The 17,939-nt window shown below is 34.3% G+C and overlaps 1 protein-coding gene across 2 annotated transcripts in view; it reads left to right on the forward strand.

Annotated features, from left to right (window-relative positions):
* The window catches only part of STXBP5L (syntaxin binding protein 5L), a 324,426-nt gene that overhangs the window by 116,694 nt on the left and 189,793 nt on the right, over positions 1-17,939 (forward strand). For both annotated transcript variants that reach the window (XM_069554728.1, XM_069554732.1), the window contains exon 6: positions 15,536-15,670. In XM_069554728.1, coding sequence (XP_069410829.1) covers positions 15,536-15,670 — 135 coding nt within the window. The remainder of the gene's footprint in view (positions 1-15,535; positions 15,671-17,939) is intronic.

Consider the following 17,939-nt stretch of genomic DNA (forward strand, 5'->3'; position numbering starts at 1 on the left):
GTATCTCTTAATCCCATGACTCTAATTTGCCCCTCCTACCTTCCCTATCCACCCATTGTAATCACTAGTTTGTTTTCTATATCTATGAGTCTGTTTCTACTTTGTTGTATACATTTGTTTGTATTATTTTTTTAGATTCCACATAAAAGTGATAACATACAATATTTGTCTTTCTCTATTTCACTAAGCATAATAGTCTCTAGATCCAGCCACATTGCTATTTTTATATCTGAGTAATATTCCATTGTGTCTATGTGTGTGTATCACATCTTCTTTATTAGTTCATCTGTTGATGGATACTTGGGTTGCTTTCATTTATTGGCTATTGTAAATAGTGCTACTATGAAGATTGAGGTATGTATATCTTTTCAAATTAGTGGTTTGCTTTTTTTTTTTTTTTGAATATATACCCAGGAGTGGAATTTCTGGATCATATGGTAGTTGTATTCCTAATTTTTTGAGAAATTTCCATACTGTTTTCCATAGTAGCTGCACTCTGAGGGTGTCTTTATTTCTTCACACTTGGAGCATCTTTTCTTCAGACATACAAATCTAGGTTGATGAGGTGTTTTTTTTTTTTTCTATTAGCACTTTGTTTCACTCCACTTTAGTTCTTTGTTGCATGGTTTATGATGAGATGTCAATCTAATTCTTATCCTTTTTTCTCTATAAGTATTGTAGGTAAGGGGCTTTCCCTCCACCCCTGGATTTATTCAAAATTTTCTCTTTGTTATTGGTTTTTTGCAGTTTGTGTATGATATACTTAAGTGTAGATTTTGTATATTTTTGCCTCCCAGGTGTCTCTAAGCTTCCTGGATCTGTGATTTGATGTTTGTCTTTAATTTGGGGAAGTTCTTAGCCATTTTTGCTTCAAATACTTCTATTCAATTCTCTATTCTGGTATTCCATTTATATGTATATTGCACCTTCTGAAACTATCCCACGGTTCTTGGGTATTCTCTTGCCTCTTTTTTTTCTTCTTGTATATAAGTTTTGAAAGATTCTAATAACCTGTGTTCAAGTTCATTGATTGTTAACTTGGCCATGTTGACGAAGTCATCAAAATGCATTCTTTATTTTCTTTACAATGGGTTTCATATCTAACATTTCCATTTGAAATGCTGTTGTTTTTTCTCTTTGCTTACGTTACCCATCTTTCATATCCTTTACTGTCTCTTCTAGAGCACTTAAAATATTAATCATAGTTATTTAAAATTTCTTACCTATATATAAGTATATTATTTTTGTCACATCTGAGCCCGGTTCTGATGTTCCTTTGTCTCTTCATATGTTTTCTCTTGCTTTTTAGCGTGGCTTGTAATTTTTCATTGAAAGTTTGACATGTATATCGGGTAGTAGTACTTGAGGTTCAGTTCAGTTCGGTCACTCAGTTGTGTCCGACTCTTTGTGACCCCATGAACCACAGCACACAAGGCCTCCCTGTCTATCACCAACTCCCAGAGTTTACCCAAACTCATGTCCATTGAGTCGGTGATGCCATCTAACCATCACATCTTCTGTTGTCCCCTTCTCCTCCTGTCCTCAATCTTTCCCAGCATCAGGCTCTTTTGAAATGAGTCAGCCCTTTGCATCAGGTGGCCAAAGTATCGGAGTTTCAGTACTTGAGGTATATAGGCCTTTAAAAAAAAAATTATTTATTTGGCTGCATAGGGTCTTAGTTGTGGCACGTGGGATCTAGTTTCCTGACCAGGGATCAAACCCAGGCCCCTTGTTTTGAGAGTGCAGAGTCTTAGCCACTGGACCACCAAGGAATTCCCTAGACAGGACTTTAATGTCAGGTTTTATGTTGACACAATAAGGAGTTAGGCTGTATCGATGTTTGCTCTGGCTATGGGTACCAGAAGCTTCAGATTTTTCTAGTGTCCTTGATTTTGTCTCCCTTGTTTTTTGGTTCCCCTAAGAACTCCTTCTTATATAGAAATTTTGAAGTTGTAGCTTGTTCCAAGATTTCACTTCTCTCCCGGGTCCAATAAAATTGATTTTCCATTTGTCAGCACTTTCTCATATATTTTTATTTTTAACCATTAAGTTCTGAGCATTTAAAAAGTCATTCTAAATACTAGTCTTTTGTTGGATATATGATTTGTAAATATTTTCTCCAGTCTGTAGCTTCTATTTTGATACTCATAGAAGATTCTTTTGTATAGAAGATGTTTTATATTTTGATGAAGCACAATTTATTAGTTCTGTCATTATGGATCACTCACTTTTAGATCAAATCTGTGAATTTACCACTTCATCCAAGATCCCAAGGATTTTCTCCTGTTTTGGTAGAGTTTTATATTTTATATGTAAATATAAATGTATAGTCTTCTTCAAGTTAGTTTTTGTATGTTTGAAGTTTAGGTAGAGATTCATTTTTGTCTCAGACGATATCCAGTTCTTTAGTACTATTTGTTGAACTTCTTTCATTGAATTGCCTTCCAAATTTGTCAAAAGTCATTTGGACCTTCCCTGGTGGCTCAGAGGTTAAAGCATCTGCCTGCAATGTGGGAGACCTGGGTTCGATCCCTGAGTTGGGAAAGTCCCCTGGAGAAGGCAATGGCACCCCACTCCAGTACTCTTGCCTGGTGAATCCCATGGACAGAGGAGCCTGGTGGGCTACAGTCCACAGGGTCGCAAAGAGTTGGACATGACTGAGCGACTTCACTTCACTTCACTATGGGTTTATTTTTCTGTGTTTTCTATTCTGTTGCATTGGTCTGTCTTTCTGCTGCTGCTGCTAAGTCACTTCAGTCGTGTCCAACTCTGTGCGACCCCATAGACGGCAGCCCACCAGGCTCCCCCGTCCCTGGGATTCTCCAGGCAAGAACACTGGAGTGGGTTGCCATTTCCTTCTCCAATGCATGAAAGTGAAAAGTGAAGTGAAGTTGCTCAGCTGTGTCCAACCCTTAGTGACCCCATGGACTGCAGCCTACCAGGCTCCTCTGTCCATGGGATTTTCTAGGCAAGAGTACTGGAGTGGGGTGCCATTGCCTTCTCCAGGTCTATCTTTCTATCCCTCTGCAAATACAACAGTCTTACTTACTAAAGATAAATATGGTCTTAAAATTGGGTAGGCGGTTTTCTCCCACTTCATTCTTCTTTTACACAATTGCTTTAGTTATTCTTGTTCCTTTGCCTTTTTATAGAAATTTTAAAATAAGCATGTCAACGAAATCTACAAAAATACTTTGCCAGAGTTTTATAAAAATGTAAACTGATGTTTCTTACAGTGTTGAGTATTAAAATTCATGAACATAGTTTGTTTACTTATATCTTTTCTCTCAACCAGGTTTTGTAGATTTTAGCACTCGCGTTCTATCATTGTTTTTAGACTTATATCTCAGTATATCATATTTTGAGTGATTTTAAGTGGTGTTGCATTTCAGTTTTCAGCTTCTACATGTTCCTTGCTTGTAGACAGAAATAAACTGAGTTTTGTATGTTTCTCTTATATGCTGCAACATTACTGAACTTATTAACTCTATGAGTTTCTTTTGCAGATTTCTTAGGATTTTCTATGTTGACCATCATATTATCTGCAAACAGGGAAGTTTTATGCATTACATGCCTTTATTTCTTTTTCTTGCTTTCTAGCACTGGCTGGAACTTCCTCAAACTATGTTTAGTTTGAGAAGGATGAGAAGGATGAGAAAAGCCATGCTGTCTTGTTCTTGATCTTTAGGGAGGAAAGCATTCATTTTTTCACTCACTACTAAATATATTCCTGTAGGCTTTGGGAAGGTGATCTTTATGAAGTTGCGAGAATACTCTCTAATACTATTTTTGCTGTTAATGTGAATGAGTGTTGAATTTTGTCAAATCTATTTCTGCATCAATTGATAAGATCATATTATCTATCTCTTTTAAACTGTTATATGATGAATTACATTGACTGATTTCCCAATACTGAATTAGCATTGCATTCCTGGAATAAACCTCTGTTGGTCTTTTTATATATTGCTGTATTCTATTGGAAAATCTTTTGTTAAGGACTTTTACACCAGTATCCATGAGCATTGTTGGTGCATAGTTTTTTCCCTCTTCCCAGCTTTACTAAATTAAAATGACAAGTAAAAGTTACTTCTGGTTTTCTTTATTATATTGTCCTCATTTGATTTCACTCTCAGGTAATCCTGTCTTTATAGAATAACTTGGGAAGTTTTCCCTTTTGTATTTTCTGGAAAAGATTGTTACAGTTGGTGATAATTTTTTAAGTATTCGATAGAATTCTCTTGTGAAACCACATGGGGCTGAAGATTTCTTTTTTGGAAGTTTAAAAATTATAAATTAAAATTTGGGACTAATCTGTCTACTTCTGATTTGGGGAATTGCTCTGATTTTTGCTTTTTTGAGGAATTAGTTCACTTCATAAGTTGTCAGATATACTTTGTAAAATTGTTACTATCATATTTAAACTTTGTATAATCTACAGTAATATTCCTTTTTAATTCCTAATATTGGTAAATTGTCTTTCCTATCCTTTTTTCTTGTCAGTTTTGCCAGAGATTTTTCTGTTTTATTGACCTTTTCAAGGAATTGCTTTTTGTTTCATTCATTATAAATTACACAGGTGCTTTAGTTATTCTTGTTCCTTTGCCTTTCATATAAATTTTAAGTAATCATGCAACAAAATCTATAAAAATACTATGCCAGAGTTTTATAAAAATGTAAATTGACATTTTTACAATGTTGAGTATTAAAATTCGTGAACACACTTTGTTTACTTATATCTTTTCTTTCATCTGTGTTTTGTAGATTTTAGCACTCAAGTTCTATAATTGTTTTTAAATTTATATCTTAGCTTTATATCTCCATTGTTTTACTGTTTTCAGTTTCATAATTTCTGCTCTTTTATTATTATTATTATTTTTTGTCTACTTGGTTTGGATTTCTTTTGCTCTTATTTTTCTAGGTTCTTTAGAGTGGGAGATTAGACACTGATTTGAAACTTTTCCCTTTTTTGTAACATAAATATTCAGTGCTATAAATCCCCTTTTGGTGTTGCTTTAGGAAAAGTTTCAAGTCAATATCTAAGCTCTCACCTGTTTTGATATATTGCATTTCCAGTGTCATTCAGTTCAGTGTATCTTTTGAATTCACTTGTGATGACTTCTTAGGCCCATGGATTACAAATATGTTGCTTAGTTCTAAATATTTGGAGATTTTTCCTATTATCATTCTTCTATTGATTTCTTGTTTGATTCTGTTGTGTTTAGATAACACATTCTATATGACCTGAATTATGTAAAATTTACTGAGGTTTGTTTTTTCACCCAGGATATCATCTGTCTTAGTATATGTTTTTTTGTGACTTCTAGGATAGAATGTCTATTTTGCTGTTGTTTGGCAGATTAATCTATAAATGTTGATTGCTTCCTGATGGCTCATGGCTGTATTGAGTTCTATTGTATCCTTACTGATTTTCTAGAGATAGGTGTTGAAGTCTCCTACTAGAATCATAAACTCTTTTTTTCTTTTCAGTTTTATCAGTTTTTGCTTCATGTATTTTGCACCCGGTTGTTTGGTGTATGCACACACATTTGGGATTATAATTTCTTCTTGGTGGACTGATATTTTATCTTTACATAAAGTCTGTCTGGTTATTTTCTTACCTCAGAACTCTTTTTTATTTGATATTATATAACTTATTCTTCTTTCTTTTGATTAATGTTTGTGTGGTATACCTTGTCCTTGTTAGCTCAATATAAGTAAAGTTTCTTGTAGACAGTGTATAGTTGGGTTTTTTTAAAAACTCAACCTGTCAATCTGTGTATTTTAGTTGGTGTTTATATTTTCTGTAATTGATACCTCAAGACTTAAGATCTCATTTTATTTTTTGTAGTCTGCTTGTTGGAGAAAATCTCTCTATTTTTCACTTGGTATTTTTTTTCTTGCTGTTCTCTTTTTAATTTTTTTCAGAATTTCATTTATTTATCTTTACTTTTTAGTGTCTCTTTGTATCACTTCACTTCTTTAGAGGTTGCTGTAGGCGCTTCATTATATGTAAACAAATTATCACAGTCTTTTGCTATTGCATTTTCACAGTTTGAATGAAGTATAAAGACCAATTTTTTTTTAATTTCCCTGTATTTCCCTCATTTATAATAAAATTTCCTCCTCTATATTTAGAACCAAATTGGACTGTGTTATAATTTTTTTCCAACTGTCAAACATAATTTAAGAAATTCAAGAGAATGAAAATACATTATACTTACTCATATTTTTACTTTTTGTTATTTTTATTCACACTTGATATTCAGATATTCCTTTTTTATCATTCATTTTTCTTAAGTAAATTCCGTTTAACCATTCTCTTTGAGTTGATCTTTTAGTGACAATTTCTTGGTTTTCCTTCATTTTTAATAAAAATAGAAATATATTTGGTGTGGATAGAATTCTGGGTTGACAGTTCTTTCCTTTATACCCTTGAGTAATGCTCTACTTCCTTTTTGCTCCCTGTTTTCTGATGAGAAATCTACTATCATTGGAATGTTCCCCCTGTAGTTAAAGTGTTGTTTGTCTCTTGCCACCTTCAAGATTTTTTTTCTTTTTTAGTTTTCAGATGTTTGGTTATGATCTCTCTTGGTTTTGTTTCTTTGGGTTTATCCTTTTGAGCTTGGGTGGTTTTTTTTTTTCAGTTTTATATATCCTTTGTTTTGACTTTTACCAATTTTGGAAAGGTTTTAAACATTTTTGCACTACTTTTTCAGTCCCATCCTTTTCCTTCTGGGAAACTGATAACATGATTTTTAGATCTTTTGTTTTTGTCCCACAGGTCTCTGAGTCTGATTTTTTTTTTTTTAACATCTACTTTCTGCTTTACAGATTGGATAAATGTTTTATATTTGAGTTTACTGACTCTTCTGTTTCCTCCATTCTGCTGTTAAGTTTATCTGTAGGTTTAAATATATTCTATTTTTAAAGTATTTTCTTTATTGTACTTTTCAGTAGTGAAATTTGTATTTGGTTCTTCTTTATACTCCGTTTCTTTGCTGATACTTTATACTTTTTTCATTATATTTTATTCATTATTGTTTCATTTTTACAATACCTTCTTTTAAATATTTATCAGTAAATTCTAACATCTGTATCATCTTCATGCTGGTAGCTATTTTTCATACATTCCCGTTGAAATTTTTCCTTTTTTTTTGATATGCATGATTTTTTATTCAAGCTGAACATTTCCAGTATAATATTCTGATACCCTAGGCTTTGTTTAAACCTTTGATTTTGGGTGGGTTGTTTTGACATTGCTCTAGCAACAGAAGCGCAGGTGTCCTTTAATTGCTATCTGGTGAGAATAGAAGTTTAGGTTCCTTAGTTGGCCTTCACTAACACCTGAGATAGGGAGAGGCATCTTACTGGGGTGGAGTGTGGCTTCCATTATACTTCTACTTTAATCGCCCTGACCAGAAGACCTGTGACTTATTCTCACCCTCCCCATGTGGCTTCCACTAACTTGCTTCTCTCATTTGGAAATTGAAATATTCTAGATACAAAATGTTAATTCTGTCACTGTAGAAGAATGAGGATAAGCTTCTCAGAATTGGATTTGCGAAAAAAAAACATATTATTTCCTATGGGAATGCAAAGATTTGACTTATTTTTAAAATTTGACTTACATTTGTTTTCCAACTAATTATGAACAATAAAATTCAGTGAATTTTTTACTATCTGGTTAATTAAATCCCATTAAGACAATGAAATTTAAATTTTCACTAATTAGTTTTATCTCTTGTATTATAATTCTAGCTAGATACAGGCTGTCCAAAGTTATTTTTTTCTTAAACAAATTTTGATTCCTTATTTTTGCTTTTATATGATTTTAGTTTTTCAACTCAAACTCCTAAATATCAATCTTTGGCTTCAGATGCTGAGAGAATACTGTCTGCCTCTTTCCCCTGTTATTGGGATTTTTATTATCATCATTATTATAAGCGTCATGAGCTGTTTCAGGGGTACTGTATCACGTTATCCCTTCTACAAGGTGTCATTCCTACTACTTGTAAGAAACGCCGCGGGAAGAAGGAGCCACCCCTATGGACCGTTGATCAGGGCCTTTTATTGGGCGGTCGCTCTCGGGCAGAACTCCCAGGGGCGGGCAAGCAAGGAAGCGAGGGGGTGGTCTGCGAAGCAAAGGGAGTCTGCGGGGTAAAGGGAGTCTGCGGAGTCTGTGAGGGTGGGGAAGGGTTTTATAGCCCGGCAGGGCCTCCCATATAAGGAAGAAAACGCGGGCTCAGCGGTGATTGGTGTCCAAGGGCTCCATGTCAGCTCCTGATTGGACGGCGAGGGCTTCGTGTCGGCTCCTGATTGGTCGGCTTGGTTGCCGGCCCGTGTCTGGGGCTTGTCTGCAGCACCCTCTGCCGGGACATGTCCCGACATGCCTGACCTTGCCCTGACCTTTCATCCTGACCTTGCCCTGACCTTTCATCCTGACCTCGCCCTAAACCTTTCATCCTGACCTTGCCCTGACCTCTCATCCTGACCTTGCCCTGACCTTTCACTACTAATTTAGTAGTTTAGGTTCTTATCCTAAAATTTGAAGAGTAAGTAAGCAGCAGTCATTCAGCTACAGAACTACATTTCTTAAAATGTAAGTCATGAATTATCTGTATCAGAATCATCTAGAGGAGTGCTACATAAACTTTCATGTGTGTGTGACTCACCTGGGGGGTCTTCACAAAATGCCATTTCTAATTCTGGGGCTGTGCCTGACACTCTGAATTTCTGCTAGGTTCCAGGTGATACCATGCTGCTGGTATGGACTTCATGTTGAATAGCAAACTATTTATTAAAATATCAGTCATATGTTCCTCCCCAAGTCCCTGGAGTCAGTTTGTGTGACTGGAATCTGGGATATGCATTTTAGTGAGATATTTATCTATACTAAAAATATAAAGTTTTTATAATTTCATGGTTCTTAACTGTAATTGTGCATCAAAGCCAACCAAAAAGAGTTTTAAAGTAGTAATCCTAGATATTACTCCAGAACTACTGAATTGTCATTCCCTGTTATTTGTATTTTTAATATGCAGAATCATACATCTGACTCTGAGTATAACCAGGTTGTAAAGAATGATTATAAATATTTTAGAAGGAACAGGAGCCAGAGTCATCAGGCTTGATACTAAAAGTTTCACCTGGAATATAGATTAAAAGCTTCCTTGGTAGCTCAGATGGTAAAGCGTCTACCTGCAATATGGGAGAGCTGGGTTTGATCTCTGGGTTGGGAAGACCCCCTGGAGAAGGAAATAGCAACCCACTCTAGTACTCTTTCCTGGAAAATCCCATGGACAGAGGAGCCTCGTAAGCTACAGTCCATGGGGTTGCAAAGAGTCAGACACGACTGAGCAGCTTCACTGTAGATTAAAAAAATAAGACTAAAATTGAGCTACATTAGAATTTAGGGGGGAAACATTACAAGGTTGAAATCGTCCACTGTTTTATACAACATAATTTCTATAACTTTAAGCCATTTTCTTTTTAAATGTATATTTTTGGTTTGTGTATTGATAGTGTTTCTCAAACTAGGATCTATGGGCATAGTTTTGGGGTTGTGAATTATCCATAGTAATTTCTAATTGTAATATTTTTGTTTTATAATTAGACTAATGGAAATATCCTGAATGATTTGAATAAACCATTTTATGCAAAAATGCTGTCATACAATTTAATATTTGAAGTTATAGTTGCATTTTATGGTTGTGTTGGTATCAAGTAGTATCATTTTAATTGTTATAGGTTATGTATCATGTATTCATGCCAAATAATTATAAAATTATGTGATGGTATACTGTGGAACAGAATTCAAAGGTGCTAAGTGGTAAAAGAGAAGCACAGGGTAAGTGTAGACTCACCAAATTGAAAACAACCTGTGTAGACAGAATCATATCCATATTGTGAGGTTTTTTAAGTTTTAAAAAAATTTCTCGCTCATGTAAATTAATGTCATTTGAATTCTAACTTTAGTTTTATTCATATTTATATTTATTTTTGTGTATATAGGAGCCATAAGTATGAGGAATTTATATCTTATTTTTATATATTGTTTAAGAAGTTATAACGGTAAGTCAGAAGTGAGGAGCTGCAAAAAATTTTTTAAAGATCTGTATATTATTCAATATTGGGAAGTATGTATTTTATAACAAATATGTGAAATTAAAGAGTTTTTTGATCTTTAATGACCCAATCCACACACTGTATACTTTTCTACCATAGCTTTCCTTGATTTCTGAAAATTCCTCTGGAATTAATTTCATAATTGAATGAATCCTTCCTTCCTTTGAACTCTTTATAGTAATTAACACATTTTACTTTTATTTTTCTTACTTGTCTACTTGTCTTATCTCTGTTCTTAGATGTTACTAATATATTTTTAAAGGAAAAAGAATAAGTATGTTGTAATCAAGACAGGACTTTCTCTAAAGAATTATACAGTGAAGGCCGCAAACATGGATAAATGAAAGGAATACTGAGGATATCTTAAGTGATTTACTGTGAAAGAATGATAGTAAATATGGATATAGGAACAATATTATTTTTTCAAAGTCCACATAGGTGGTGGTGGTAGTAAATAAATTATCAGTGAAAATGCTATTATTAAGTACAATAAGTCCTGTAGGACTATTTATTAGTCACTTATAGAGTGGGTAGCCATTCCCTTCTCCAGGGTATCAAATACACAGAACAAGTATAATCATGTATTCTCCTTCACATATGTCCATCATCTTAAGTAAATCACATTACTTTTTCTTTTTTTAAATTTTAAGAGTTTATTTGAGCAAAAATCAATTTGAATTGGGCAGTGCCAATAGAAGTGATTAGGAGTGCTCACAGATAGCTAGGGACAAGGCGTTTATAGATAAGACCTGAAAGCAAATCAAGGAATTATTGAATTGGCTATAGCTTAAGTAGCTGCTTTATTCAGGAAAGTGTAGTTGGCTCTTTGCAAGTGGTTGTCCTTAAATTTCAATTTCTTTTTTTTTCCTTGAAGTTTTACCATGATAAAATGGATATACGGCACTGTCTTAAAGTATACACTGTAATGACTGTTTACATACATCATGAAATGATTATTACAGTAAAGAGTAAACAGTGATTCAGTATTTCTATATATAATGATCACCACAATAATTTTAGTTATTAACTATCACCATACGAAGATATTACATTACTGACTATATTTCCCATGCTCTACATTTCATCCCTATGACTCATCTATTTTGTAGCTAGAAGTTTGTACCTCTTAACTTCCTTCACCTATTTCATTCATCTGCCCACTTCCCTCTTCCAGCAATGACCTGTTTGTTTTGTTATGTTCATTTGATTTGTTTTTAAGATATCACCTTTAAGTGAAATCATATAATAGGTATGTTTCTGCCTGACTTGCTTCACATAACAAAAGATCCATCTATATTGTCACAAATAGCAAGATTTTATTCATTTTGTAGCTGAGTAATTTTCCATTGTATATGTATATATCACATCTCCTTTATCCATTCATGTATTGGTAGGCACTTAATGTTGCTCCCATATCTTTGCTACTGTCAGTAATGTGGCAGTGAACATAAGGGTGCATATGTCTTTTCAAATTAGTGATTTTATTGGGTTCAGATTAATTCTGGAATTCTTTCTTACTTGTTCAACCACTACTCATCAGTTGGACATTGGACATAAGATGAAACACTTTTGTCCTAAAGGGTCTATTTTCTTATCAATCAGAATGAGGAATACAGTGCTGTGGTTCAAGGAATATTTATAATTCTCTTTGGAACTTCTTCATGTATTCCATTGTTCTTGTACATAATGTAAAGTCTGTATTGGAATTTTGCCCCTTGCTTCAGGTCTCATTACTTAGACTTTTCTTCTTAACCATATAAATGACTACACAACCTTTAAGCTAGCTCCTTTTCTACCCCAAACTCCTGTATTTGTGTCTACTTTAATGGGATTAGCTTTTTTTTAACTCCCTGCTCAGAAAGTTCAGTTCAGTTGAGCAGTCATGTCCAACACTTTGCAATCCCATGGACTGTAACATGGCAGGTTTCCCTGTCCATCACAAACTCACAGAGCTTGCTCAAATTCATGTCTATCGAGTCAGTGATGCCATCCTCTGTCGTCCCCTTCTCCTTCTACCTTCTATCTTTCCCAGCATCAGGGTCTTTTCAACTGAGTCAGTTCTTTGCATCAGGTGGCCAAAGTATTGGAGTTTCAGCTTCAGCATCAGTCCTTCCAATGAATATTCAAGACTGATTTCCTTTAGGATGGACTGGTTAGATCTCTTTGCAGTCCAAGGGACTCCCAAGAGTCTTCTCCAACACCATGGTTCAAAAGCATCAATTCTTTAGCACTTAGCTTTCTTTATAGTTCAACTCTCATATCCATACACAACTATAGCTTTGACTAGAGGGAACTTTGTCAGCAAAGTAATGTCTCTGATTTTTAATATGCTGTAGGTTGATCATAGTGTTTCTTCCAAGGAGCAAGCATCTTTTAATTTCATGGCTGCAGTCACTACCATCTGCAGTGATTTTGGAGCTGAAAAAAATAAAGTCTGTCACTGTTTCCACTGTTTCCCTATCTATTTGCTATGAAGTGATGGGACTGGATGCTGTGATCTTAGTTTTTGAATGTTGAGTTATAAGCTGGCTTTTTCACTCTTCTCTTTCACTTTCATCAAGAGGCTCTTTAGTTCCTCTTCGCTTTCTGCCATGAGGGTGGCATCATCTGCATATCTGAGGTTATTGATATTTTTCTCGGCAGTCTTGATCCCAGCTTGTGCTTCTTCCAGCCCAGCATTTCTCATGATGTACTTTACATATAAGTTAAATAAGCAGCGTGACAATATACAGCCTTGACGTACTCCTTTCCCAATTTAGAACCAGTCTGTTATTCCATGTCTGTTTCTAATTGTTGCTTCTTGACCTGCATACAGATTTCTCAGGAGGCAGGTAAGGTAGTCTGGTAATCCCATTTCTTGAAGAATTTTCCACAGTTTGTTGTGACCTACACAGTCAAAGGCTTTGGCAAAATCAATAACGCTGAAGTAGATGTTTTTCTGGTATTCTCTTGCTTTTTTGATGACTCAACAGATGTTGGCAATTTGATCTCTGGTTCCTCTGCCTTTCCTAAATCTAGCTTGAACGTATGGAATTTCATGGTTCATGTAATGTTGAAGCCTGAGCATTGCTTTGCTAGCATGTGAGATGAGTGCAATTGTGTAGCAGTTTGAGCATTCTTCAGCATTGCCTTCCGTTCTTTGGGATTGGAATGAAAACTGACCTTTTCCAGTCCTTTGGCCATTGCTGAGTTTTCCAAATTTGCTGGCATATTGAGTGGAGCACTTTCACAGAAGCAACCTTTAGGGTTTGAAATAGCTCAAATGGAATTCCATCACCTCCACTAGCTTTGTTGGTAATGATGCTCCCTAAGGCTCACTTGACTTTGCATTCCAGAATGTCTGGCTCTGGGTGAGTGATCACACCATCATAGTTATCTGGATCACAAAGATTTTTTTTTTTTTTTTTTTTTACAGTTCTTCTATGTATTCTTGCCTCCTCTTCTTAATATCTTCTGCTTCTGTTAGGTCCATATCATTTCTGTCCTTTATTGCGCCCAATTTTGCATGAACTGTTCCCTTGCTACTTCTAATTTTCTTGAAGAGATCTCTAGTCTTTCCCATTTTATCGTTTTCCTCTATTTCTTCGCATTGGTCACTGAGGAAGGCTTTCTTATCTCTCCTTGCTATTCTTTGGAACTCTGCATTCAAATGGGTATATCTTTCCTTTTCTCATTTGCCTTTAGCTTCTCTTCTTTTCTCAGCTATTTGTAAGGCCTCCTCAGACAACCATTTTGCCTTTTTGCATTTCTTTTTCTTGGGGATGGTCTTGATCACTGCCTCCTGTACAGTGTTCCTAACCTCCATCCATAGTTCTTCAGGCACTCTGTCTATGAGATCTGATCCTTGAATCTGTCACTTCCACTGTGTAATTGTAAGGGATTTGATTATTGATTATTCAGAAAGAGTGATCATAAATACTTTTTAAAATGAGCTTCCTCTTTCTACATAGATTGAATTGGAAATTGATTGTCCATTGACTAGAAACATGACTATTAAGTTATTTCCTATAGAACTTTATTTGGCAACAGCACTTCTGGACTTTAGGTTTGATCAAAATTGTCTAATAATCATGTATGTTATATTTTAATTAGATTATCAATTAACTCAGTAAATGTGTGTGTAATAACAAGACTTCTAGTTTTTTAATTTAGTGTGCTAGGTGCCTTATGAATAGGTAAAGTTTGGGCTTCCCAGGTGATGCAGTTGTAAAGAACCTGCTTCGCCAGTGCAGGGAGATGTAAGACACATGGGTTTGATCTCTAGGTCAGGAAGATCCCCTAGAGTAGGAAGTGGCAACCCACTCCAGTATTCTTGCCTGGAAAATCCCATGGACAGAGGAGCCTGGCAGACTATATTTAGCCCATGGGCTTGCGAAGTGTTGGATGACTGAGCATGCACACACACAAGAGTGTACAGAAAGTCAGTGAACCAGATTGAAAATATAAATTTGACATGCTGCATGTTCACTGTTACATAAAGAGGTACAAGATAAAATCGTTCTTGGAATTTATCATTCACTGTCCTTTTTTTTTTTTTCATAGTGGTCTGTCTGCTTAACATCAGAATTCTGTTTTTCTCTTCTAACAGTTTGCCAGCTCCTTTTCTAAATAAATTCTAGGAAATATTATGGTTTAATAAGAAGTTCTGGCAAGAAGATAACTGTGAACTTATCCCTCATGTCTTTTTTAAAAGTGGTTAAGGAGCATAAGTAGGCCAAACTAGAAAAAGTGTTGCTCTGGCTGTGGAACAAGTTCCCAGAATTGGTCAGAAAGCCCATTGTGAAGATAAAGGCAGAACAGAAAAATAAAGAAATAGTATAATGGATCTCTAACCTTACAAGTTTTCCTCATACTATTTAAATGCCAAGCATCAGGAAAAAAGTAAATAATTTATCACTTCATGTAGACAAAGCTACAGTCTCTCTGAGAACTCTGAAAATTATGTTTCATATATACCTAATTTTTATTTCAAGTGACACTATTATAAAAATCCAAACATAGCTTTGTAGAAATGCAGTAATTTTTCAACCAGACAGTAATGGATTTGAATCCCAGTTTTGCCACTTATTAGCTGTCAGTCCTAGACAAGTAGAAGTACGAATTCTTGACCTCAGTTTCCTCTTTGTAAAGAAAAGTTGTATATATGTCTTGAAGTGCTGTTTTCAGAATTAGAAATAATATATATCATTGTCCATATCAGACACTTATTTAATAGTGGTTGCTTTATCATTATTATTTTTAATGACATAATCTTGTCATTTACAGTATAAACTCTGCTAATAATTAACTGCTACTGAGTATATAGTAAATTTTATTGTTTATATAGCTATCCCTGTAAAAAGTGTAAAGAAATTTAATGCTGACCAGATATAAAATTTAGATATTTTAATTGTAATTTTCTTTCTTTCAGAATTACTTACTGTCATCTACCTTTCCAGAGTAAATGGCTCTATGTTGGAACAGAAAGAGGAAATACACATATTGTAAATATTGAATCTTTCATTCTTTCTGGATATGTTATCATGTGGAACAAGGCAATTGAACTGTAAGTTTGAACTTGAATACCACTATATTTGTATTAAATATTTTTTAGAGTTATATAGTACATATATATATATCAAATTCGAGTTATCTGAAGCATCAGTAGCTAATTTATGATGAATTTGAGTGAAAAGTTCATCTAAAATAATTGAAAACAATATTAAGTTTTTTAAAAATAGATATTATAGTATTAACAGATGCTAATTTTAGCCTTAAAATATTATAAATAATTAAGGGCTACTATGTATGCAAGCTTTGTGGTAAAATAGTAAGGCTTATTCTAAAAGGTATACATGAAAATCATGTCATTTCTTTATAGTCAGTATAGCCACTTCCAGTGGGAATGGAAAGAGGATTGTTATCACATATAGTTTAATTTAAAAATAATCATGGTCAATTCACATGTTTTTAAATACTGATAGCTTATTCTTTTGGAGAAAGCAATGGCACCCCACTCCAGTACTCCTGCCTGGAAAATCCCATGGACGGAGGAGGCTGGTAGGCTGCAATTCATGGGGTCCCTAAGAGTCGGACATGACTGAGGGACTTCACTTTCACTTTTCACTTTCATGCATCGGAGAAGGAAATGGCAGCCCACTCCAATGTTCTTGCCTGGAGCATCCCAGGGACGGGGGAGCCTGGTGGGCTGCCGTCTATGGGGTCGCACAGAGTCGGACGCTACTGACGTGACTTAGCAGCAGACAGACGTGACTTAGCAGCAGCAGCTTGTTCTTTGCTTGCCCCAGTAACATCTTTTTCTGGGTTCTAAAAAGATATCTTTCACATTGTGATGTATACAGCTTTTTGGATATGTGGCTGATGGCTATTACCATTTTCACTTTGGCACTGACATTTACGTTTCTGCACATGTAAAATGTGAAATCCCTCCAATGTGAAACTTTATGGAATTTCAAGCCATCTTTTGTAGTATATATACAAACAATTCTCCTTGTCAGTGTGTTAATTGGGAAAACTATTTTTCTTTAATAAATGTTTACACTCTGTACCTACCAGGTCCTTAATAAGGTACATTTGACTTGAGGTTGACTCATTCTCTCTCTTACATATACATATTCTAAGTTACATAATTGTTTTTCTCTAAAACTCTGATTAAAACAGCCTATTTTCATGAAATTTGACTTTGGTTTTCATAATAAATCTACTATTCCCTATTCCCAATATTTCAGTGTACATGCATATTGCTTGATAGGAAGGGGATATTAGCAGTTATATTCTTATTACAATTATCCATTTGTATTGTGTCCTAATGAGTCTTTTTTTTAATTAATGGTAACTCTTCCTCATTAGAATAAGAATAGCTTCAGGGCAGAATTCTTTGTTTGTTGCTCATTATTTTTTTTTCATGTTTGTCTTATTTTGGTGATTTCCACAGAGCGACTACTAAATAACTAATGATGTTAGTGAAAATTAGTATGATAAATAGATACACAGTGCTGTTGACTTAAAGCTTTCATTTATAATTATGATTGGTATGAGCTTTTTTGTTCATATACATTTTAATATTCTATGTATATGTTTTTAAAAACATTTGTCCTATTATGTGTCTCTCAAAAAGTATTTATTTTTTCAGCTATTTGGGAAAGGATTTTCCCCCTATAATCTTAAATCTATAAAAGCATTACATAGTGCTGAGCTTAATATTTGTTTTCATAATGTTTTGGGATACTGATAGACACAAGTAAACCTGAGAGATAGAGATTTTATACAAATTTGCTATTAGTTACAAATAGTAATAGATTTGTGTTCAGTTCAATGCTGCTAAAGTAATTAAGAAGTATTTTTTTGTAAACAGATCAAATATTTCACCATTCTTACAGTGTTATTTCTATATTCATTTACCTAACAAATCCTTTTCATCATTCAGATTAATACTACCTGAACTGTGACTGATACCCTATATGTATTTACATAGTTTATATACTTTATATTTTCTGAACTAATGATTTTAAAATGTATATTATAAAGGAGGATAAAGCTAGGAGAAATTAAAGAAATAAAATAGAAAGGCATTTTTATTTTTCATAATATCTTATACATGTGATTCTGAATAGAATCTCCTATTTACATAAATAAAGTGTTTCATGGAGTTGTATGTACCTATGAAAATAACCTTGAAATATCCTCAATCAATTATTAGTAGCCACCTTGTCTCCTGACTATTTATTGCTTTATTTAGACCAGATTTCCAAAAGTGTGTTCCATGGTAATATAGTCCCACTGAGATAAATATAATTTTAAATCCCAACTTCCAA

This window comes from Ovis canadensis, chromosome 1 (assembly GCF_042477335.2).
Source record: "Ovis canadensis isolate MfBH-ARS-UI-01 breed Bighorn chromosome 1, ARS-UI_OviCan_v2, whole genome shotgun sequence".
Classification (NCBI taxonomy): Eukaryota; Metazoa; Chordata; class Mammalia; order Artiodactyla; family Bovidae; genus Ovis; species Ovis canadensis.